A 19,615-nucleotide genomic window follows, 5' to 3' on the forward strand; every position below is an offset into this window, starting at 1 on the left:
TGAGATAGGGAACAGACTCTGGTGTCCCGTGTTCCCTCTGATACTACTGCGTGGACGTTACACTACTGCATGCCAGGTAATGATGAGATAGGGAACAGACTCTGGTGTCCAGTGTTCCCTCTGATACTACTGCGTGGACGTTACACTACTGCATGCCAGGTGATGATGAGATAGGGAACAGACTCTGGTGTCCAGTGTTCCCTCTGATACTACTGCGTGGACGTTACACTACTGCATGCCAGGTAATGATGAGATAGGGAACAGACTCTGGTGTCCAGTGTTCCCTCTGATACTACTGCGTGGACGTTACACTACTGCATGCCAGGTAATGATGAGATAGGGAACAGACTCTGGTGTCCAGTGTTCCCTCTGATACTACTGCGTGGACGTTACACTACTGCATGCCAGGTAATGATGAGATAGGGAACAGACTCTGGTGTCCAGTGTTCCCTCTGATACTACTGCGTGGACGTTACACTACTGCATGCCAGGCAATGATGAGATAGGGAACAGACTCTGGTGTCCCGTGTTCCCTCTGATACTACTGCGTGGACGTTACACTACTGCATGCCAGGTAATGATGAGATAGGGAACAGACTCTGGTGTCCAGTGTTCCCTCTGATACTACTGCGTGGACGTTACACTACTGCAGGCCAGGTAATGATGAGATAGGGAACAGACTCTGGTGTCCAGTGTTCCCTCTGATACTACTGCGTGGACGTTACACTACTGCATGCCAGGTAATGATGAGATAGGGAACAGGCTCTGGTGTCCAGTGTTCCCTCTGATACTACTGCGTGGACGTTACACTACTGCATGCCAGGTAATGATGAGATAGGGAACAGACTCTGGTGTCCAGTGTTCCCTCTGATACTACTGCGTGGACGTTACACTACTGCAGGCCAGGTAATGATGAGATAGGAAACAGACTCTGGTGTCCAGTGTTCCCTCTGATACTACTGCGTGGACGTTACACTACTGCATGCCAGGTAATGATGAGATAGGGAACAGACTCTGGTGTCCCGTGTTCCCTCTGATACTACTGCGTGGACGTTACACTACTGCATGCCAGGTAATGATGAGATAGGGAACAGACTCTGGTGTCCAGTGTTCCCTCTGATAGTACTCCTTGGACGTTACACTACTGCATGCCAGGTAATGATGAGATAGGGAACAGACTCTGGTGTCCCGTGTTCCCTCTGATACTACTGCGTGGACGTTACACTACTGCATGCCAGGTAATGATGAGATAGGGAACAGACTCTGGTGTCCAGTGTTCCCTCTGATACTACTGCGTGGACGTTACACTACTGCATGCCAGGTAATGATGAGATAGGGAACAGACTCTGGTGTCCAGTGTTCCCTCTGATACTACTGCGTGGACGTTACACTACTGCATGCCAGGTAATGATGAGATAGGGAACAGACTCTGGTGTCCCGTGTTCCCTCTGATACTACTGCGTGGACGTTACACTACTGCATGCCAGGTAATGATGAGATAGGGAACAGACTCTGGTGTCCAGTGTTCCCTCTGATACTACTGCGTGGACGTTACACTACTGCATGCCAGGTGATGATGAGATAGGGAACAGACTCTGGTGTCCAGTGTTCCCTCTGATACTACTGCGTGGACGTTACACTACTGCATGCCAGGTAATGATGAGATAGGGAACAGACTCTGGTGTCCAGTGTACCCTCTGATACTACTGCGTGGACGTTACACTACTGCATGCCAGGTAATGATGAGATAGGGAACAGACTCTGGTGTCCAGTGTTCCCTCTGATACTACTGCGTGGACGTTACACTACTGCATGCCAGGTAATGATGAGATAGGGAACAGACTCTGGTGTCCAGTGTTCCCTCTGATACTACTGCGTGGACGTTACACTACTGCAGGCCAGGTAATGATGAGATAGGGAACAGACTCTGGTGTCCAGTGTTCCCTCTGATACTACTGCGTGGACGTTACACTACTGCATGCCAGGTAATGATGAGATAGGGAACAGGCTCTGGTGTCCAGTGTTCCCTCTGATACTACTGCGTGGACGTTACACTACTGCATGCCAGGTAATGATGAGATAGGGAACAGACTCTGGTGTCCAGTGTTCCCTCTGATACTACTGCGTGGACGTTACACTACTGCAGGCCAGGTAATGATGAGATAGGAAACAGACTTTGGTGTCCAGTGTTCCCTCTGATACTACTGCGTGGACGTTACACTACTGCATGCCAGGTAATGATGAGATAGGGAACAGACTCTGGTGTCCAGTGTTCCCTCTGATAGTACTCCTTGGACGTTACACTACTGCATGCCAGGTAATGATGAGATAGGGAACAGACTCTGGTGTCCAGTGTTCCCTCTGATACTACTGCGTGGACGTTACACTACTGCATGCCAGGTAATGATGAGATAGGGAACAGACCCTGGTGTCCAGTGTTCCCTCTGATACTACTGCGTGGACGTTACACTACTGCATGCCAGGTAATGATGAGATAGGGAACAGACTCTGGTGTCCAGTGTTCCCTCTGATACTACTGCGTGGACGTTACACTACTGCATGCCAGGTAATGATGAGATAGGGAACAGACTCTGGTGTCCCGTGTTCCCTCTGATACTACTGCGTGGACGTTACACTACTGCATGCCAGGTAATGATGAGATAGGGAACAGACTCTGGTGTCCAGTGTTCCCTCTGATACTACTGCGTGGACGTTACACTACTGCATGCCAGGTGATGATGAGATAGGGAACAGACTCTGGTGTCCAGTGTTCCCTCTGATACTACTGCGTGGACGTTACACTACTGCATGCCAGGTAATGATGAGATAGGGAACAGGCTCTGGTGTCCCGTGTTCCCTCTGATACTACTGCGTGGACGTTACACTACTGCATGCCAGGTAATGATGAGATAGGGAACAGACTCTGGTGTCCAGTGTTCCCTCTGATAGTACTCCTTGGACGTTACACTACTGCATGCCAGGTAATGATGAGATAGGGAACAGACTCTGGTGTCCCGTGTTCCCTCTGATACTACTGCGTGGACGTTACACTACTGCATGCCAGGTAATGATGAGATAGGGAACAGACTCTGGTGTCCAGTGTTCCCTCTGATACTACTGCGTGGACGTTACACTACTGCATGCCAGGTAATGATGAGATAGGGAACAGACTCTGGTGTCCAGTGTTCCCTCTGATACTACTGCGTGGACGTTACACTACTGCATGCCAGGTAATGATGAGATAGGGAACAGACTCTGGTGTCCAGTGTTCCCTCTGATACTACTGCGTGGACGTTACACTACTGCATGCCAGGTAATGATGAGATAGGGAACAGACTCTGGTGTCCCGTGTTCCCTCTGATACTACTGCGTGGACGTTACACTACTGCATGCCAGGTAATGATGAGATAGGGAACAGACTCTGGTGTCCAGTGTTCCCTCTGATACTACTGCGTGGACGTTACACTACTGCATGCCAGGTGATGATGAGATAGGGAACAGACTCTGGTGTCCAGTGTTCCCTCTGATACTACTGCGTGGACGTTACACTACTGCATGCCAGGTAATGATGAGATAGGGAACAGGCTCTGGTGTCCAGTGTTCCCTCTGATACTACTGCGTGGACGTTACACTACTGCATGCCAGGTAATGATGAGATAGGGAACAGACTCTGGTGTCCAGTGTTCCCTCTGATAGTACTCCTTGGACGTTACACTACTGCATGCCAGGTAATGATGAGATAGGGAACAGACTCTGGTGTCCCGTGTTCCCTCTGATACTACTGCGTGGACGTTACACTACTGCATGCCAGGTAATGATGAGATAGGGAACAGACTCTGGTGTCCAGTGTTCCCTCTGATACTACTGCGTGGACGTTACACTACTGCATGCCAGGTAATGATGAGATAGGGAACAGACTCTGGTGTCCAGTGTTCCCTCTGATACTACTGCGTGGACGTTACACTACTGCATGCCAGGTAATGATGAGATAGGGAACAGACTCTGGTGTCCAGTGTTCCCTCTGATACTACTGCGTGGACGTTACACTACTGCATGCCAGGTAATGATGAGATAGGGAACAGACTCTGGTGTCCCGTGTTCCCTCTGATACTACTGCGTGGACGTTACACTACTGCATGCCAGGTAATGATGAGATAGGGAACAGACTCTGGTGTCCAGTGTTCCCTCTGATACTACTGCGTGGACGTTACACTACTGCATGCCAGGTGATGATGAGATAGGGAACAGACTCTGGTGTCCAGTGTTCCCTCTGATACTACTGCGTGGACGTTACACTACTGCATGCCAGGTAATGATGAGATAGGGAACAGACTATGGTGTCCAGTGTTCCCTCTGATACTACTGCGTGGACGTTACACTACTGCATGCCAGGTAATGATGAGATAGGGAACAGACTCTGGTGTCCCGTGTTCCCTCTGATAGTACTCCTTGGACGTTACACTACTGCATGCCAGGTAATGATGAGATAGGGAACAGACTCTGGTGTCCCGTGTTCCCTCTGATACTACTGCGTGGACGTTACACTACTGCATGCCAGGTAATGATGAGATAGGGAACAGACTCTGGTGTCCAGTGTTCCCTCTGATACTACTGCGTGGACGTTACACTACTGCATGCCAGGTAATGATGAGATAGGGAACAGACTCTGGTGTCCATCCTTGACAAATGACATTGTATCATAGAGCCTACTTTCAGTTGTGTCCCGTTGTGTTTGTTCGTATTACTGGCGGGGGGGGGGGGGGAATTGAAAGTGGGCTTCCAAAAACCTTTTGTTTTAAAAAAGAATAATAATTGAAAAGGACTTACACCATTCGGGAAACTTTGATTTTGTTATGCAGCCTAGCATGAGCAACATCCATATGGACGCGTTTTTAAATTCACTTCACTGAGTCTACTGCGTACGGAAAATCAGCATCGGGGGCGGCTTTAGGACAAAACACATATGAACGCAGAAAGATCACAAAAATTGTCACTATGATCCATAAACTCTTTTCTCTGAGAAAGTGCCAGTAGGGGTATGGTTCGTGCTGGTGCACCACTTCTATGGCTGGGTCGCAGATCTGGGTCATCAGACGCAGCACTGGGACGTCGATGTACGGATAGTTGGTGAAGATCATGTTGTTGTCGGGGTCGATGTCGCTGGAGTAGTTGATGCAACGGAGGAAACGTGGTGTGCCCTGTAGACCCAAGACGTCTTTGAACCTCCTCTCTCTGTGCTGATAATCGACGTCTACTTCCGGGTCGACGAGATCACACTTCGTCATAACCCCAAATATGGGAATGCCTGTTGGAACAGAAGTATATGTTGAACCACTCCATCCAAATAGGTGTTCTTTGTGGGTGGGTATAAACATTGCTAAGATAAACAGATAGTGATATAAACATCCAGTGTAGTTCATGCTACCTCAATTGTCATTCATGCTACATCAAGTGTCATTCATGCTACATCAAGTGTCATTCATGCTACATCAAGTGTCATTCATACTACATCAAGTGTCATTCATGCTACATCAAGTGTCATTCATGCTACATCAAGTGTCATTCATACTACATCAAGTGTCATTCATGCTACATCAATTGTCATTCATACATCAAGTGTCATTCATGCTACATCAAGTGTCATTCATACTACATCAAGTGTCATTCATGCTACATCAAGTGTCATTCATGCTGCATCAAGTGTCATTCATACTACATCAAGTGTCATTCATACTACATCAAGTGTCATTCATGCTACATCAAGTGTCATTCATACTACATCAAGTGTCATTCATGCTACATCAAGTGTCATTTATACTACATCCAGTGTCATTCATGCTACATCAAGTGTCATTCATACTACATCCAGTGTCTTTCATGCTACATCAAGTGTCATTCATACTACATCAAGTGTCATTCATGCTACATCCAGTGTCATGCATGTTACATCCAGTGTCATCAATGCCACATCTTGTGTCATTCATACTACATTAACTGTCATTCATAATACATCCAGTGTCATCAATACTACATCAAGTGTCATCAATACTACATCAAGTGTCATTCATGCTACATCAAGTGTCATATATACTACATTCAGTGCCATTCATACTACATTCACTGTCATTCATACTACATCCAGTGTCATTCGTGCTACATCCAGTATCATCAATACTACATATTGTGCCATTCATACTACATTCGCTGTCATTCATACTACATCCAGTGTCATTCAACACTACATATTGTGCTATTCATACTACATTCACTGTCATTCGTGCTACATCCAGTGTCATTCATGCTACATCCAGTGCCATTCATACTACACTCACTGTCATTCATACTACATCCAGTGTCATTCATACTACATCAATTGTCATTCATGCTACATCAAGTGTCATTCATACTACATCAAGTGTCATTCATGCTACATCAATTGTCATTCATACATCAAGTGTCATTCATGCTACATCAAGTGTCATTCATACTACATCAAGTGTCATTCATGCTACATCAAGTGTCATTCATGCTGCATCAAGTGTCATTCATACTACATCAAGTGTCATTCATACTACATCAAGTGTCATTCATGCTACATCAAGTGTCATTCATACTATATCAAGTGTCATTCATGCTACATCAAGTGTCATTTATACTACATCCAGTGTCATTCATGCTACATCAAGTGTCATTCATACTACATCCAGTGTCTTTCATGCTACATCAAGTGTCATTCATACTACATCAAGTGTCATTCATGCTACATCCAGTGTCATGCATGTTACATCCAGTGTCATCAATGCCACATCTTGTGTCATTCATACTACATTAACTGTCATTCATAATACATCCAGTGTCATCAATACTACATCAAGTGTCATCAATACTACATCAAGTGTCATTCATGCTACATCAAGTGTCATATATACTACATTCAGTGCCATTCAGACTACATTCACTGTCATTCATACTACATCCAGTGTCATTCGTGCTACATCCAGTATCATCAATACTACATCTTGTGCCATTCATACTACATTCGCTGTCATTCATACTACATCCAGTGTCATTCAACACTACATATTGTGCTATTCATACTACATTCACTGTCATTCGTGCTACATCCAGTGTCATTCATGCTACATCCAGTGCCATTCATACTACACTCACTGTCATTCATACTACATCCAGTGTCATTCGTGCTACATCCAGTATCATCAATACTACATCTTGTGCTATTCATCCTACATTCACTGTCATTCATACTACATTCTGTGACATTCGTGCTACATCCAGTGTCATTCATTCAACGTAATATGAATGACACAAGTGTCGTACATATTGCATCGTATGTAATATATACTGCAGGCTGCTTAAAATGTATTTCATCAGAAACTAATTATAGGATACGCGATTTCTTGAACTTTTGGATTTCGTGAACTTTGTGCCAGATGTATGTAAATGAAACAGATACCACATCATACCTAATATGGGTAGAATTATCCCAAAACGGTTATCAGGGAATTGGTGGGCTATACTGCAATATCATACTGCCTGTACTTTGCCTAACGACTGAACCTTCATTAATGACGTTGTCATTATGGCGTCAGAAGGTTGGAGAGGTAGGCTAGTAGTCAAAGCGTTTGCTCGTCACGCCAAAAGCCCGGGTTCGATTCCCCACATGGGTACAATGTGTGCAGCCCATTTCTGTTGTCCCCCGCCGTGATATTCCTAGATATTTGCTAAAGAGGCGTCGTAAAACCCACACTCATATGACGTCACAGGTAGTTTGCACACACACGTAAACAAACGAGGTGGACGTTAACGGCTCTGTCGACTCAGGTGAATGACCAAGCGCATCACGAGTAGCTGATGATATATGGGTCGGGGATGCCCTGTGCGTGTATTTACAGGACAACTCTTGTGATTCGTCCGAATAAACAATCGCTAGATTGAAGATTGAGGGACAAGCGAACACTCTGGCGAAGTGCAACCCATGACCACTAATCTGACGTTACTTGCAAGTGCCATTGCAATATGAGTCATGTCATTATCAAAGTCCAGTGTCAATGTCAAGAAAAATCCGAAAACTGACGTTATATAGCCCACAATACTGTCTCCATGTTGCCAGTGTCAATGTCAAGAAAAATCCGAAAACTGACGTTATATAGCCCACAGAACTGTCTCCATGTTGCCAGTGTCAATGTCAAGAAAAATCCGAAAACTGATGTTATATAGCCCACAGAACTGTCTCCATGTTGCCAGTGTCAATGTCAAGAAAAATCCGAAAACTGATGTTATATAGCCCACAAAACTGTCTCCATGTTGCCAGTGTCAATGTCAGGAAAAATAAAAAAAACTGACGTTATGTAGCCCACAAAACTGTCTCCATGTTGCCAGTGTCAATGTCAGGAAAAATAAAAAAAACTGACGTTATATAGCCCACAATACTGTCTCCATGTTGCCAGTGTCAATGTCAAGAAAAATCCGAAAACTGATGTTATATAGCCCACAGAACCGTTTTCATGTTGCCAGTGTCAATGTCAAAAAAAATCCGAAAACTGACGTTATATAGCCCACAGAACTGTCTCCATGTTGCCAGTGTCAATGTCAAGAAAAATCCGAAAACTGACGTTATATAGCCCACAATACTGTCTCCATGTTGCCAGTGTCAATGTCAAGAAAAATCCGAAAACTGATGTTATATAGCCCACAATACTGTCTTCATGTTGCCAGTGTCAATGTTAAGAAAAATCCGAAAACTGATGTTATATAGCCCACATAACTGTCTCCATGTTGCCAGTGTCAATGTCAAGAAAAATCCGAAAACTGACGTTATATAGCCCACAGAACTGTCTCCATGTTGCCAGTGTCAATGTCAAGAAAAATCCGAAAACTGACGTTATATAGCCCACAGAACTGTCTCCATGTTGCCAGTGTCAATGTCAAGAAAAATCCGAAAACTGATGTTATATAGCCCACAAAACTGTCTTCATGTTGCCAGTGTCAATGTCAAGTAAAAATCCGAAAACTGAAGTTATATAGCCCACAGAACTGTCTTCATGTTGCCAGTGTCAATGTCAAGAAAAATCCGAAAACTGACGTTATATAGCCCACAAAACTGTCTTCATGTTGCCGTAAATGAAGGTAAAGGTCAAACGACTTTACGAGACTAGTATTGACGCAATCGACTGTCGACGACGTGTTTCTAGGCCAGTGTCACACTGACCCCTGTTGTGTCTTCGTGTGAAGAACTAATGCTTATCACACGTTGGTGTTCCTTTTCATTTGTTTGTTTGGGGGATTCTGTCATGGCAAATTGTATCCCTTTTAGTTTTGATAACGGTAACTCTTTATTTCAGCACATTATAATTTGCAGAAACCATCGGTCTGTACGTGTTAAACTGCCTTCCGTCGTCGAGCAGCTAATTGCAGACCTTGGGTTTCTACAAATGATAAATCCCTGAAAAATGACTTCACCCTCACAGAAGCATATTCTAGTTACCTCTTCGACTGCTTCCCCTGATAGGCCTGGCCACCTCGACGAGAGTTTCCAGCAGGTCCATGGGTAAGTCCTCTTGAGCCGAGGCAACGACGACAACCCGGTCCACCTTCAGGTCGTCGCGACCCAGACAGTACTTCGGACGCCGGAACTCATCCCTGGCCTCCAAGTAGGCCACCACGTCTAGGAGGTTTTCCTGCTCGGGAATACGCCCATAGAACAGAAGAGACAGAACCTCCCGCCAGGTGGCGTCTATGTGATCCGGAAGTCCCTGGACGTCCATTAGGGTCGGGAACAGCTTGTTCTTGTGCACTTCGGGTCGACAGCATTGTGGGTATCTATGGACATATTCTCATTGAATTGTATCAATCTAAAGTGAGAGTTGTCTATCGCCAAAGTCTGCAATATTCCTACAGGACAACCTGTAATTGCTTCTGGACAATACAGCCAGTGATTGATATTATGAGCATTGATCAATGGCGTCTGGGTACGATGACACACAATCAGCAAATGAGCTTGACTACCCGATCCATATAGCCGCCTCTTAGTCCACCATACTTCGGGGTGGCTGGGTGGATCAAGGGAAGCATAGGTTGAAGGAATAGGGACCAGACAAACCAGTGATTGGCAACAAGAACAATGTTCAACACCATCCATGACATGCGATGAGCCTGACTGCCTTGTCCTCTCTCGTTTGCTCCGCAGGCTGTGTGAAGCTCGGTACTGACCTAATTTAATTAATGCCAGTTACCTTCATATCATTTGGAAAATTTAAAGTAAAAGACAGAGTGAATAGTGTTATAAGTCAGTACAAGGTGATATCGCTACAATGAATTTGACAAAGGTAAGCAGATCATTGTGACGTCATCGCTTGGCGTCACTCACTGTCATTGAAGCTGGTTAGCTGATGTTTTAGCACTCAAAGCACTGTTTACAATCGGAAAAAAAATTAAAGATTGACTTAATGCTTAACGGAATTTGACCCACTTCTCTTTTCATGTAAAATATATCCAAGCTGAATATATATGATTCGCAATGACACAAGAGGAAGACTTACTGTATTCTTAAGATAACAGTGTGAAACAAAATTCATGAATGAAACAGATAAAATCTGATGATTATAGAAAACATGATATTATTAACATACAATCTTTGCAATTTTACAAAGAAAACCTTCAAGACCAATTAAATGTTGGGGGGGGGGGGGGGTTGATTATAGTGCTGATGGTGGAGAAGGGTTGTTATGGAGATGCTGCTGATGGTGATGATGATTATGATTGTTGTAGTGATGATGGAGAAGGGTTGTTATGGAGATGCTGCTGCTGCTGCTGATGGTGATGATGATTATGATTGTAGTGGTGACGATGGAGAAGGGTTGTTATGGAGATGCTGCTGCTGATGAAGATGATGGTGATGATGATTGTAGTGGTGACGATGGAGAAGGGTTGTTATGGAGATGCTGCTGCTGATGAAGATGAAGATGATGATGGTGATGATATAGAGTTCAAGGATACTTTATAGAGACGTACCGTCTGATGACAGCTGTGACCGGCTCAGCCTGACCCCCGTGACCTCCCGTGTAGGCGTGTTGCTGCCAGCTTTCTTTAGCCATGGCGGTTGCTATGGTGTTGATGAGGGACGACTTGCCCACTCCGACGGCCCCAACAAAAGCCACAGTCACGGGTCGTCCATTTAGTCGCTCTCCGATACTGTTTAGATTGTCCTTTATCTGAGTCTGTAGCCGTCGCTTTTCATCCATCATCCCTACGGTGTTTTTTCTCTTGGGTCAAATTGAATATGAGGTCTCAAATTATGGACATTGCAGGCGGAATGTGTTGTTGCAGAACTTCACAGTCCAGGAAACTGTACCAAAATAAATACGAATGAAAGAGACATACATACATACATACATAAATACATACATACATACATACATACATACATCAAAAAATACATACATACATACATACATACAGACATACATACATACATAAACAAATAGAAGAAATAGAAATAACATTTCATGTTTTAGTGTTTTTTAAATTGGGTTTACACCATTCTGGGAAAATGTTATTTACAAAGGGATGTCGCTTGTCTACGTGTCGATGAATAAATTCAAGGGAGACAATCATACACCTTGGGCATGTATATGGATCAGCAGTTTACCCGCTGTCAACCGTACAAATCATGATACGGGTGGTTATTACGCTGGGGGAGGGGCGATATTAAATATGTGCACATATTTCTGACAACCTACCTCCTCAAACAGCAGACGCGGCTGATCCAATCTTTCAACACCTACAGCCGATATGCTCTGCCTCCTACGACCATATACCTTTCAGCGTACTACAAGCGTCGGTTGCATATCGTTTCCTGGAATTCGAATTTAGGTCAAGTGAGCCGATTACATCATGCTCGCCTCAGGGCGGCGGTCAGGGGTCAGGGGTCATCAGATATGTAGTTCAGTGTGGGTTTCCCGTTGTGTTTCGTTTTGTCTGAACTATACGTGGCAGTCAGACAGCGGTCTGTCGGAGAATTCCCCGATGAATAGATGACTCAATTAGATGATGACGTGTGACAAAATTAGAGAGTAACATACATCTGTTGTCCCCCGAAATAGTCTCTGCAGCAACCATGTCAGACTACAAACAGACCAAGGCTAGTCACCGTGATCGTGCAAGGGAGGGAACTCGAGGTGAACCAGCGTGCCTCCTCAGTTCCCAAACTGCACGAGGGCTTCAGAGGCTGGGCGAGGGTAACATCAGTGACCATGTCGACGAGGAAAGCACATTGGATGCAAAGCAGTCAGAAAACGAGAAGACATCAGACTTATTCTGGAATGTGTGAGTAAATTAAAAAATAAAGTATATGTTTTTATGCTGACTGCGAGAGTGTGTTCAATTTAAGATTGAACACTAAATTTTCACTAATAAAATATACTGTGCATAATACAGACGCAATAACTAACAAAGCATATACCTTATAATGTCTTGTTATATCCTCCCTGTCTGGCGCTCGGCATTAAGGGGCTAAAACAAGGACTGGCCAGCTCGGAGTCAGTATACTGTGGGTGAAGGTGTGGGGGTGGGGGTGGGGGTGGGGGGGGTGGGGGGTGTGGGGGTGGGTGTGGGGTGTGGGTGGGGGGGGGGTGGGGGGGTTCGGGGGGGTTCTTGTTAAACTGCGGCATGGTATCTCAATGGGCTAGCACAATAAACACACACGCACGCACGCACGCACGCACACACACGCACATCGCTATATAAGTGCAATAATCTTGGACGCTAGGTTCAATCACATTTCACCTCACCTCACCTCTTGTTATATCAACATAAACCCAAGTTCTACCGGGTACCCTTTATAAGCTAAAGCATTCAGAATAAGAACCTCACAGTTGCCCTATTTCCCCAACCTGAATAGCAGGGTAACAGATGCCGACTAACAGATAGTCAATAACATATCTTATGACAAAACAGATCTCTCTTCTAAACTTTTTAATGCTAATTTATAACATAGCTATGCTTACATATTTTTATTTTCTAGACTTTCATTTTATTATCTAGGTTTTGATCACAGTAGTGAGTGAGTGAGTGAGTTGGGTTTAACGCCACTTTTAACAGTATTCCAGTTATATCGCGGCGTGTCAGCTTAATGTGGGAGGAAAGCCCGACGTGATGCAGGTCTCAGACGTTTACCACTTCGGTGAAACCCACGAGCACGGGTATAGGTTTCTAGCGTGCCCAAGAGAGGCAACCCTGCACATGGAATCGCGGCGCCTTAGATCACAGTAAATAGAGACATGCAGGACTATAACATTTGTAATATTAATACATTTTGTACTCATTCTTTTACATCAGCTCCAATATACGACTGCAAAATGAAAGCCAATGATGTTATTTATCATTTGATATTTTAGCGGGATGGTCTTCAACAAATGGATGCTTTTCATCGTGATTGTTTTCGTCATTAATGTATTTCCTCGGGGGATGGCAGAAGCTTCTCCACACCCTAAAGACAAAACCAACACAAGGAAAGATAGGGCAACATTTCAAGAGTGCACTCCACCAAACAATCGGTGGGATGAAGCACATGGAAGTCCCAACACTTGTGATACTGCCAGTAAAGGCATTACGGATGAAGAAGGTGGATTGACAGTTGACTCTGTGACCGTCTTAACACTCTCTAAACAGATGGAAGATATGAATAAAATGATTGTTCAGTTACGAGGGAGAGTGGACGAGTTACAAGATCGGAGCGGAAGGGAGAAGGAGACACTAGCCAGACAGGATGCTGAGGCTCACAAGGACATCGCTGAAAACCACTCCAAGAAGCTGGAGAAACTTACAAGAGAAGTAGAGAGACTCACCTCGACATCTACAGAAACCGCTAAGACAATATCAACACTCTCTGATCGTGTTAAAAGATTAGAAGTTTTGAAGACTGATATTGAGAATATGGAAATACAGAAAGTCAGACAAGATGCAAAAGATGCTCATCATGTTGCTGCAGGTTGTGTCGAGAAGCTGGAGACAGTCATAAAGGATGTTGGAAATATTAACACCAACATCACATCTGTCAATAACACTGTCTCCAAACTGTCTGACCAGACTACAGTTCTGCACACAGGCCTAGCTGAATTAGATGATTGGAAGAATACGATTGTTGACAAGGAATTGTCCATGCTAACACAAAACGTAAGTGCTATTCACAGTGTGTCCACGGAAGCCAAGGAATCTTCTAATAGTAATGCTGAGAACCTAGAGAAGCTCTCACATGATTTGGATAAAGCGAAGACGGAGTTTACAGCAAAGATTCAGGATTTACTGTCACTCGGCACAGTGTTAAACACCTCCCATAATATGAATGGAACCATTTCTGAGTTAATGGCTTGGAGAACTGAGGTCAGTGACAAGGAATTGCCGATGATTAGACAAAACATAACAAATAATCACCAATTGGGTGAAGAAGCTAAACGTGATGCAGGTGCAAATTCAAGACTCCTCAAAGATCACATTCTGTGGGCAAATGCCACGTATGTTGAGTTCAAGAAACACCAAAACGAAACCCTTAAAAAGGATGAAGAATTTAATGACAAACATAATAGCATGGCAGAGAGGGTAAGTCTTGAAGAGCGCAGAGGATCACTAACTGCAGATAAAGTGGAAAAACTAGAAGTAAATTTAAGCGCCGTCCAAATTTTTGCTGATACTGTTCAGAAATGTGCCTTTAGTAATGTTGGGAAGCTTGAAACTTTGACACAGGCCGTGGGAAATATCACAACAAACATTACAGCTATAAATATAACGGCTGAACAGCTCTCTTCACGCGTGGACGTCATTGATGGAAGGGTAGATGGATTAGATACTTGGAGAACTGAGATTGTGGACACGGAATTACCGACCCTCAAACGAGACATCCAGGACGCCTCCCAGGTGGCGAAACAAGCTACACGTAGAAGCAGTGTAAATGGAGATCTTCTTACTGGTCACATTGTGTGGGCAAATTGGACATATCTGGAGTTCCAAAAACACCGGAATGAAACAGTCAAGAAAGAGCAAGAGTTCGCGAAGAAGCATGACCACACCGAGAGGAAACTAGACGGAGAAGAACTGGACGGCGTCATGACCAAGGCGGTGGTGGACGAGCTGAAAGGAAAATCATCAGTACACGGTGAGTTAATCAGTCAGTCAGTCAGTTAGTCGGTCAGACAGTCACTCAGTTCTACACTGTCGGAACAGCGTTTATTCTAGGGAGAATTAATCACTAGATGAGAGTCATTTTGGGATGCATTGTCGGGACACCAAGTTTGTTTCCCTATTTCTGCCCATATCATGTAACTTTGAGCAACTTTTATCATAGCTATTATTTCACATGTATTTGTATTTCAGATATCGCCCTCTATCTGTCTGTGTTGAACATGATAGCTGTCGCCATTTTAGTGAAGTACGTGATGAAGGCTCCATCATCAGCACCAGCACTAGCGCCAGCTACAGCCTCCCGCAACGATGTACAGGTATGGCTGCTACCATGACTACCTCGACCACTTTTACTGCTGCTACTACTACTACTACTACTACTACTACTACTACCACTACTATTAGTAGTGTTATCACTACTGCTGCTGCTGCTACTACTACTACTTCTACTACTGCTGCTACCACTACTACTACTACTCCTATTTCGGGTGGCCAGGCTCCCAATTCATGAGGTCAATCACCAAATTGTTTGGTCAAGACTCAATTTATTTACAGACGCCGATATATAGCTGGAATAGTCCTGAGTGCGGCGTTAAAACAAGCATACAACCACTGCTACTGCCACTACTACCACCACTACTACTATCACTACTTGTACTGTTTCTACTAGTATTGCTACTTCTGCTACTTCTTCTACAACTGCTACTACTACTACTACTACTACTACTACTACTACTACTGCTGCTGCTGCTACTGCTACTGCTACTACTACTACTACCACTAGACTACTACTTTTTAAAATACTACCACTTTTACTTCTGCTACAACCATTGCTACTGCTAGACTACTACTGCTACTTCTGCTGTAATGGCTACTGCTACTTCTGCTGCAATGGCTACTGCTACTACTACTACTATTTCTATTACATGAGCTGTAGAGTACACAGTGGCTGGTGATGACAAAACAACAAGACGATATCAATACCACACAATTGTTTCACAGAGAGCCGATATCGTGACTGTTGACTATATCCAATTGTGGTGTCAGATACAGTTCTAATCCCTGGGGAGTATACATTGTTAATGTGTCTTTTTTCTCAGCAAAGGGGCTCCCGACGTGCGGAGCTGTACGAGCTGCAGTGGAGCCGGCCGATGGAGGACTCGGTGTGTGTGGTGGCCTTCCATAGGGAGACAGAGGGGAGACATGCTGACCAGACCAGGTCTGTGTTCGAGTCTGTGAAGCAACCATGTCCCACCATCCACTCTCGGGTCATCAGACGCCACGAAGACATTACACAGCTGCCGGGGTCGCGTGTCTTCCTCGTCTTTGTCGACTTCAACCAGCGGAACGTCATCTTGGAGGATCCGACCAAGGGGCTCGGCGATCTCAGGGTGACCACTGTGCGGAGTCTCTGGAGGTTTGGAGGTAAACTGTGAAGTTGTGTCAGGGGTAAGCTGCGAAGTTGTGTCAGGAGGAAGCTGTGAAGTTGTGTCAGGGGTAAGCTGTGAAGTTGTGTCAGGGGGTAAGCTGTGAAGTTGTGTCAGGGGATAAACTGTGAAGTTGTGTCAGGAGGAAGCTGTGAAGTTGTGTCAGGGGTAAGCTGTGAAGTTGTGTCAGGGGATAAACTGTGAAGTTGTGTCAGGGGTAAGCTGTGAAGTTGTGTCAGGGGATAAACTGTGAAGTTGTGTCAGTGGGGTGCTATGAAGTTGTGTCAGGGGGTAAGCAGTGAAGTTGTGTCAGGGGGTAAGCTGTGAAGTTGTGTCAGGGGGTAAGCTGTGAAGTTGTGTCAGGGGATAAACTGTGAAGTTGTGTCAGGAGGAAGCTGTGAAGTTGTGTCAGGGGGTAAGCTGTGAAGTTGTGTCAGGGGATAAACTGTGAAGTTGTGTCAGGAGGAAGCTGTGAAGTTGTGTCAGGGGGTAAGCTGTGAAGTTGTGTCAGGGGATAAACTGTGAAGTTGTGTCAGGGGTAAGCTGTGAAGTTGTGTCAGGGGGTAAGCAGTGAAGTTGTGTCAGGGGTAAGCTGTGAAGTTGTGTCAGGGGGTAAGCAGTGAAGTTGTGTCAGGGGGTAAGCTGTGAAGTTGTGTCAGGGGGTAAGCTGTGAAGTTGTGTCAGGGGGTATGCTGTGAAGTTGTGTCAGGAGGTAAGCAGTGAAGTTGTGTCAGGGGGTAAGTTGTGAAGTTGTGTCAGGGGGTAAGCTGTGAAATTGTGTCAGGGGGAAGCTGTGAAGTTGTGTCAGGAGGTAAGCAGTGAAGTTGTGTCAGGGGATAAGCTGTGAAGTTGTGTCAGGGGGTAAGCTATGAAGTTGTGTCAGGGGTAAGCAGTGAAGTTGTGTCAGGGGGTAAGCTATGAAGTTGTGTCAGGGGGTATGCTGTGAAGTTGTGTCAGGGGATAAGCTGTGAAGTTGTGTCAGGGGGTAAGCTATGAAGTTGTGTCAGGGATAAGCTGTGAAGTTGTGTCAGGGGAAATTGTGGTAAAGGTGTTCCAGGTAATAGAGACAACATAGCTTTAACAGATTAAGTTGAATTTTGATGTTTATGTTATGTTTTATGCACAAATGATATTGTTATTTATTATTATTTAAAGATTATATACATGTTTTATATCATCTTAGTACATTGATCCAAGGTGACAATGGTATAGTTTGGGGTAGTTGTAGTAGTCGTAGCGGATGTGACAGTAACACACGTTCCTGTTTCAGCCGACGTGACGGTGATCTACTGTGGTGACCAGGGGTCAGTGAATTTGGACAGAGGTCTTTTCAATCAAGATCTTGGTTCCATCCACAGACAGCAGGAGTTGACTCAGCTGAAAAACGATGACAGGATTCTGAGTATCTACAGGGACTTCAGCAACACCCAGGGACAACATTGCAGGAACTTCATCAACAGACTGTTACAGCGAACATAGTGACTACTTCAGCTGATAATGACATCAGGCACGACCAGAAACAACCTCGCGTAAACTTTAGAAACAAATTGCAGCAACAATGGGTTTTTGTGTTACAGTTGGCTTCGCCATTAGCCGACAATGTTACAGTTCTGCAGGCCATTAGCCGACAATGTTACAGTTCTGCAGGCCATTAGCCGACAATGTACCAGTTCTGCAGGTCATTAGCCGACAATGTACCAGTTCTGCAGGTCATAAGCCGACAGTGTTACAGTTCTGCAGCTCATTAGCCGACATTGTTACAGTTCTGCAGGCCATTAGCCGACAATGTTACAGTAATGCAGGTCATTAGCCGACAGTGTTACATTTCTGCTGGTCATTAGGCGGCAATGTTACATTTCTGCAGGTCATTAGCCGACAATGTTACAGTCCTGCAGGTCATTAGCCGACAGTGGCACAGTCCTTCTGGTCATTAGGCGACAGTGTTACAGTCCTGCGGATCATTAGCCGACAGTGGTACAGTCATGCAGGTCATTAGCCGACAATGTTACAGTTCTACAGGTCATTAGGCGGCAATGTTACAGTCCTGCAGGTCATTAGCCGACTGTGTTACAGTCCTGCAGGCCATTAGCCGACAGTGTTACAGTCCTGCAGGTCATTAGCCCACTGTGTTACAGTCCTGCAGGTCATTAGCCGACTGTGTTACAATCATGCAGGTCATTAGCCCACTGTGTTACAGTCTTGCAGGTCATTAGCCAACTGTGTTACAGTCCTGCAGGTCATTAGCCGACAGTGTTACAGTCCTTAAGGTCATTAGCCGACAGTGTTACAGTCCTGGGGGTCATTAGCCGACTGTGTTACAGTCTTGCAGGTCATTAGCCGACTGTGTTACAGTCCTGCAGGTCATTAGCCGACAGTGTTACAGTCCTGAAGGTCATTAGCCGACATCAGCACTGATGTGACAAGCAGTACAACATCGACTCCATATACATACAGTCATATAGTCCCGTCAGTGTTGAACATGTAACTCATTATCGGCTAGTGTATTGAATCCCCGATGAAGTGTTCTAACTAGCCGGGACCAATACTCTACCATAGCTTCCTTTTCAACCCGACTGACATGACACTTAAAATCGTCCAATCAAATTGTACTAACGTGCGAGAGAAATTCTGTGGAAGCAGTTGGGATCTGCAGATGTGATGTGACGAAGCTGTGCCTTTAAACGACTGAAGGGTCAAGAGTATTTATGACAATACATACGAAATATAATACACGTGATAATCCAGGATGATTATGGCCCTGACCGCACAAAAAAAACATCGTTTATTATTTTAATTGTCTTTGTGGTTTGATTAAGAAGGTGTGGCTTGTCGGTAAAAATAAACCCATCCATTTGTGAACCTGTCAGGACATTTAATAAAACAATTCAATAACGCTATTTACGTTTGTGTGTATGTCATAAGAGGCCGACCCGAGAGAAATTGTAAGTCTTGAAGCCTGGGAATTTATCGAAATAAATAAAAGATAAAAACAA

The 19,615-nt window shown here is 44.7% G+C and overlaps 2 protein-coding genes across 2 annotated transcripts; one reads left to right on the forward strand and one right to left on the reverse strand.

Moving 5' to 3' along the window:
- Positions 1–4,010: 4,010 nt before the first annotated feature.
- On the reverse strand, positions 4,011–12,170 carry LOC139477100 (uncharacterized). Its single transcript, XM_071259650.1, has 4 exons — positions 11,760–12,170; positions 11,032–11,365; positions 9,506–9,840; positions 4,011–5,305 (listed from the first exon to the last, which is right to left on the reverse strand). The coding sequence occupies exons 2-4, from the start codon at positions 11,262–11,264 to the stop codon at positions 4,899–4,901; spliced, it is 975 nt and encodes a 324-aa protein (XP_071115751.1). The 5' UTR covers positions 11,265–11,365; positions 11,760–12,170; the 3' UTR covers positions 4,011–4,898.
- On the forward strand, positions 11,966–19,575 carry LOC139477096 (myosin-3-like). The gene is made up of 5 exons (XM_071259645.1): positions 11,966–12,345; positions 13,416–15,169; positions 15,388–15,512; positions 16,296–16,620; positions 17,893–19,575. Exons 1-5 carry the CDS (start codon positions 12,137–12,139, stop codon positions 18,099–18,101), a joined length of 2,622 nt encoding a protein of 873 aa, XP_071115746.1. The 5' UTR covers positions 11,966–12,136; the 3' UTR covers positions 18,102–19,575.
- Positions 19,576–19,615: the final 40 nt, after the last annotated feature.

Source organism: Haliotis cracherodii, unplaced genomic scaffold (assembly GCF_022045235.1).
Source record: "Haliotis cracherodii isolate W230 unplaced genomic scaffold, xgHalCrac1.p SCAF_31, whole genome shotgun sequence".
In the NCBI taxonomy this organism is placed as follows: Eukaryota; Metazoa; Mollusca; class Gastropoda; order Lepetellida; family Haliotidae; genus Haliotis; species Haliotis cracherodii.

Bases quoted from the DNA above. Each gene is read 5' to 3' on its own strand.
- LOC139477096 (XM_071259645.1), top strand. From the start codon at position 12,137: ATGTCAGACTACAAACAGACCAAGGCTAGTCACCGTGATCGTGCAAGG. The intron at 12,346-13,415 runs GTGAGTAAATTA...TTGATATTTTAG, and splicing joins TCAGACTTATTCTGGAATGT to CGGGATGGTCTTCAACAAAT. The intron at 16,621-17,892 runs GTAAACTGTGAA...TTCCTGTTTCAG, and splicing joins GAGTCTCTGGAGGTTTGGAG to CCGACGTGACGGTGATCTAC.
- LOC139477100 (XM_071259650.1), bottom strand. From the start codon at position 11,264: ATGATGGATGAAAAGCGACGGCTACAGACTCAGATAAAGGACAATCTA. The intron at 9,841-11,031 runs GTACGTCTCTAT...ATATGTCCATAG, and splicing joins GTCACAGCTGTCATCAGACG to ATACCCACAATGCTGTCGAC. The intron at 5,306-9,505 runs GTAACTAGAATA...CTGTTCCAACAG, and splicing joins CAGGGGAAGCAGTCGAAGAG to GCATTCCCATATTTGGGGTT.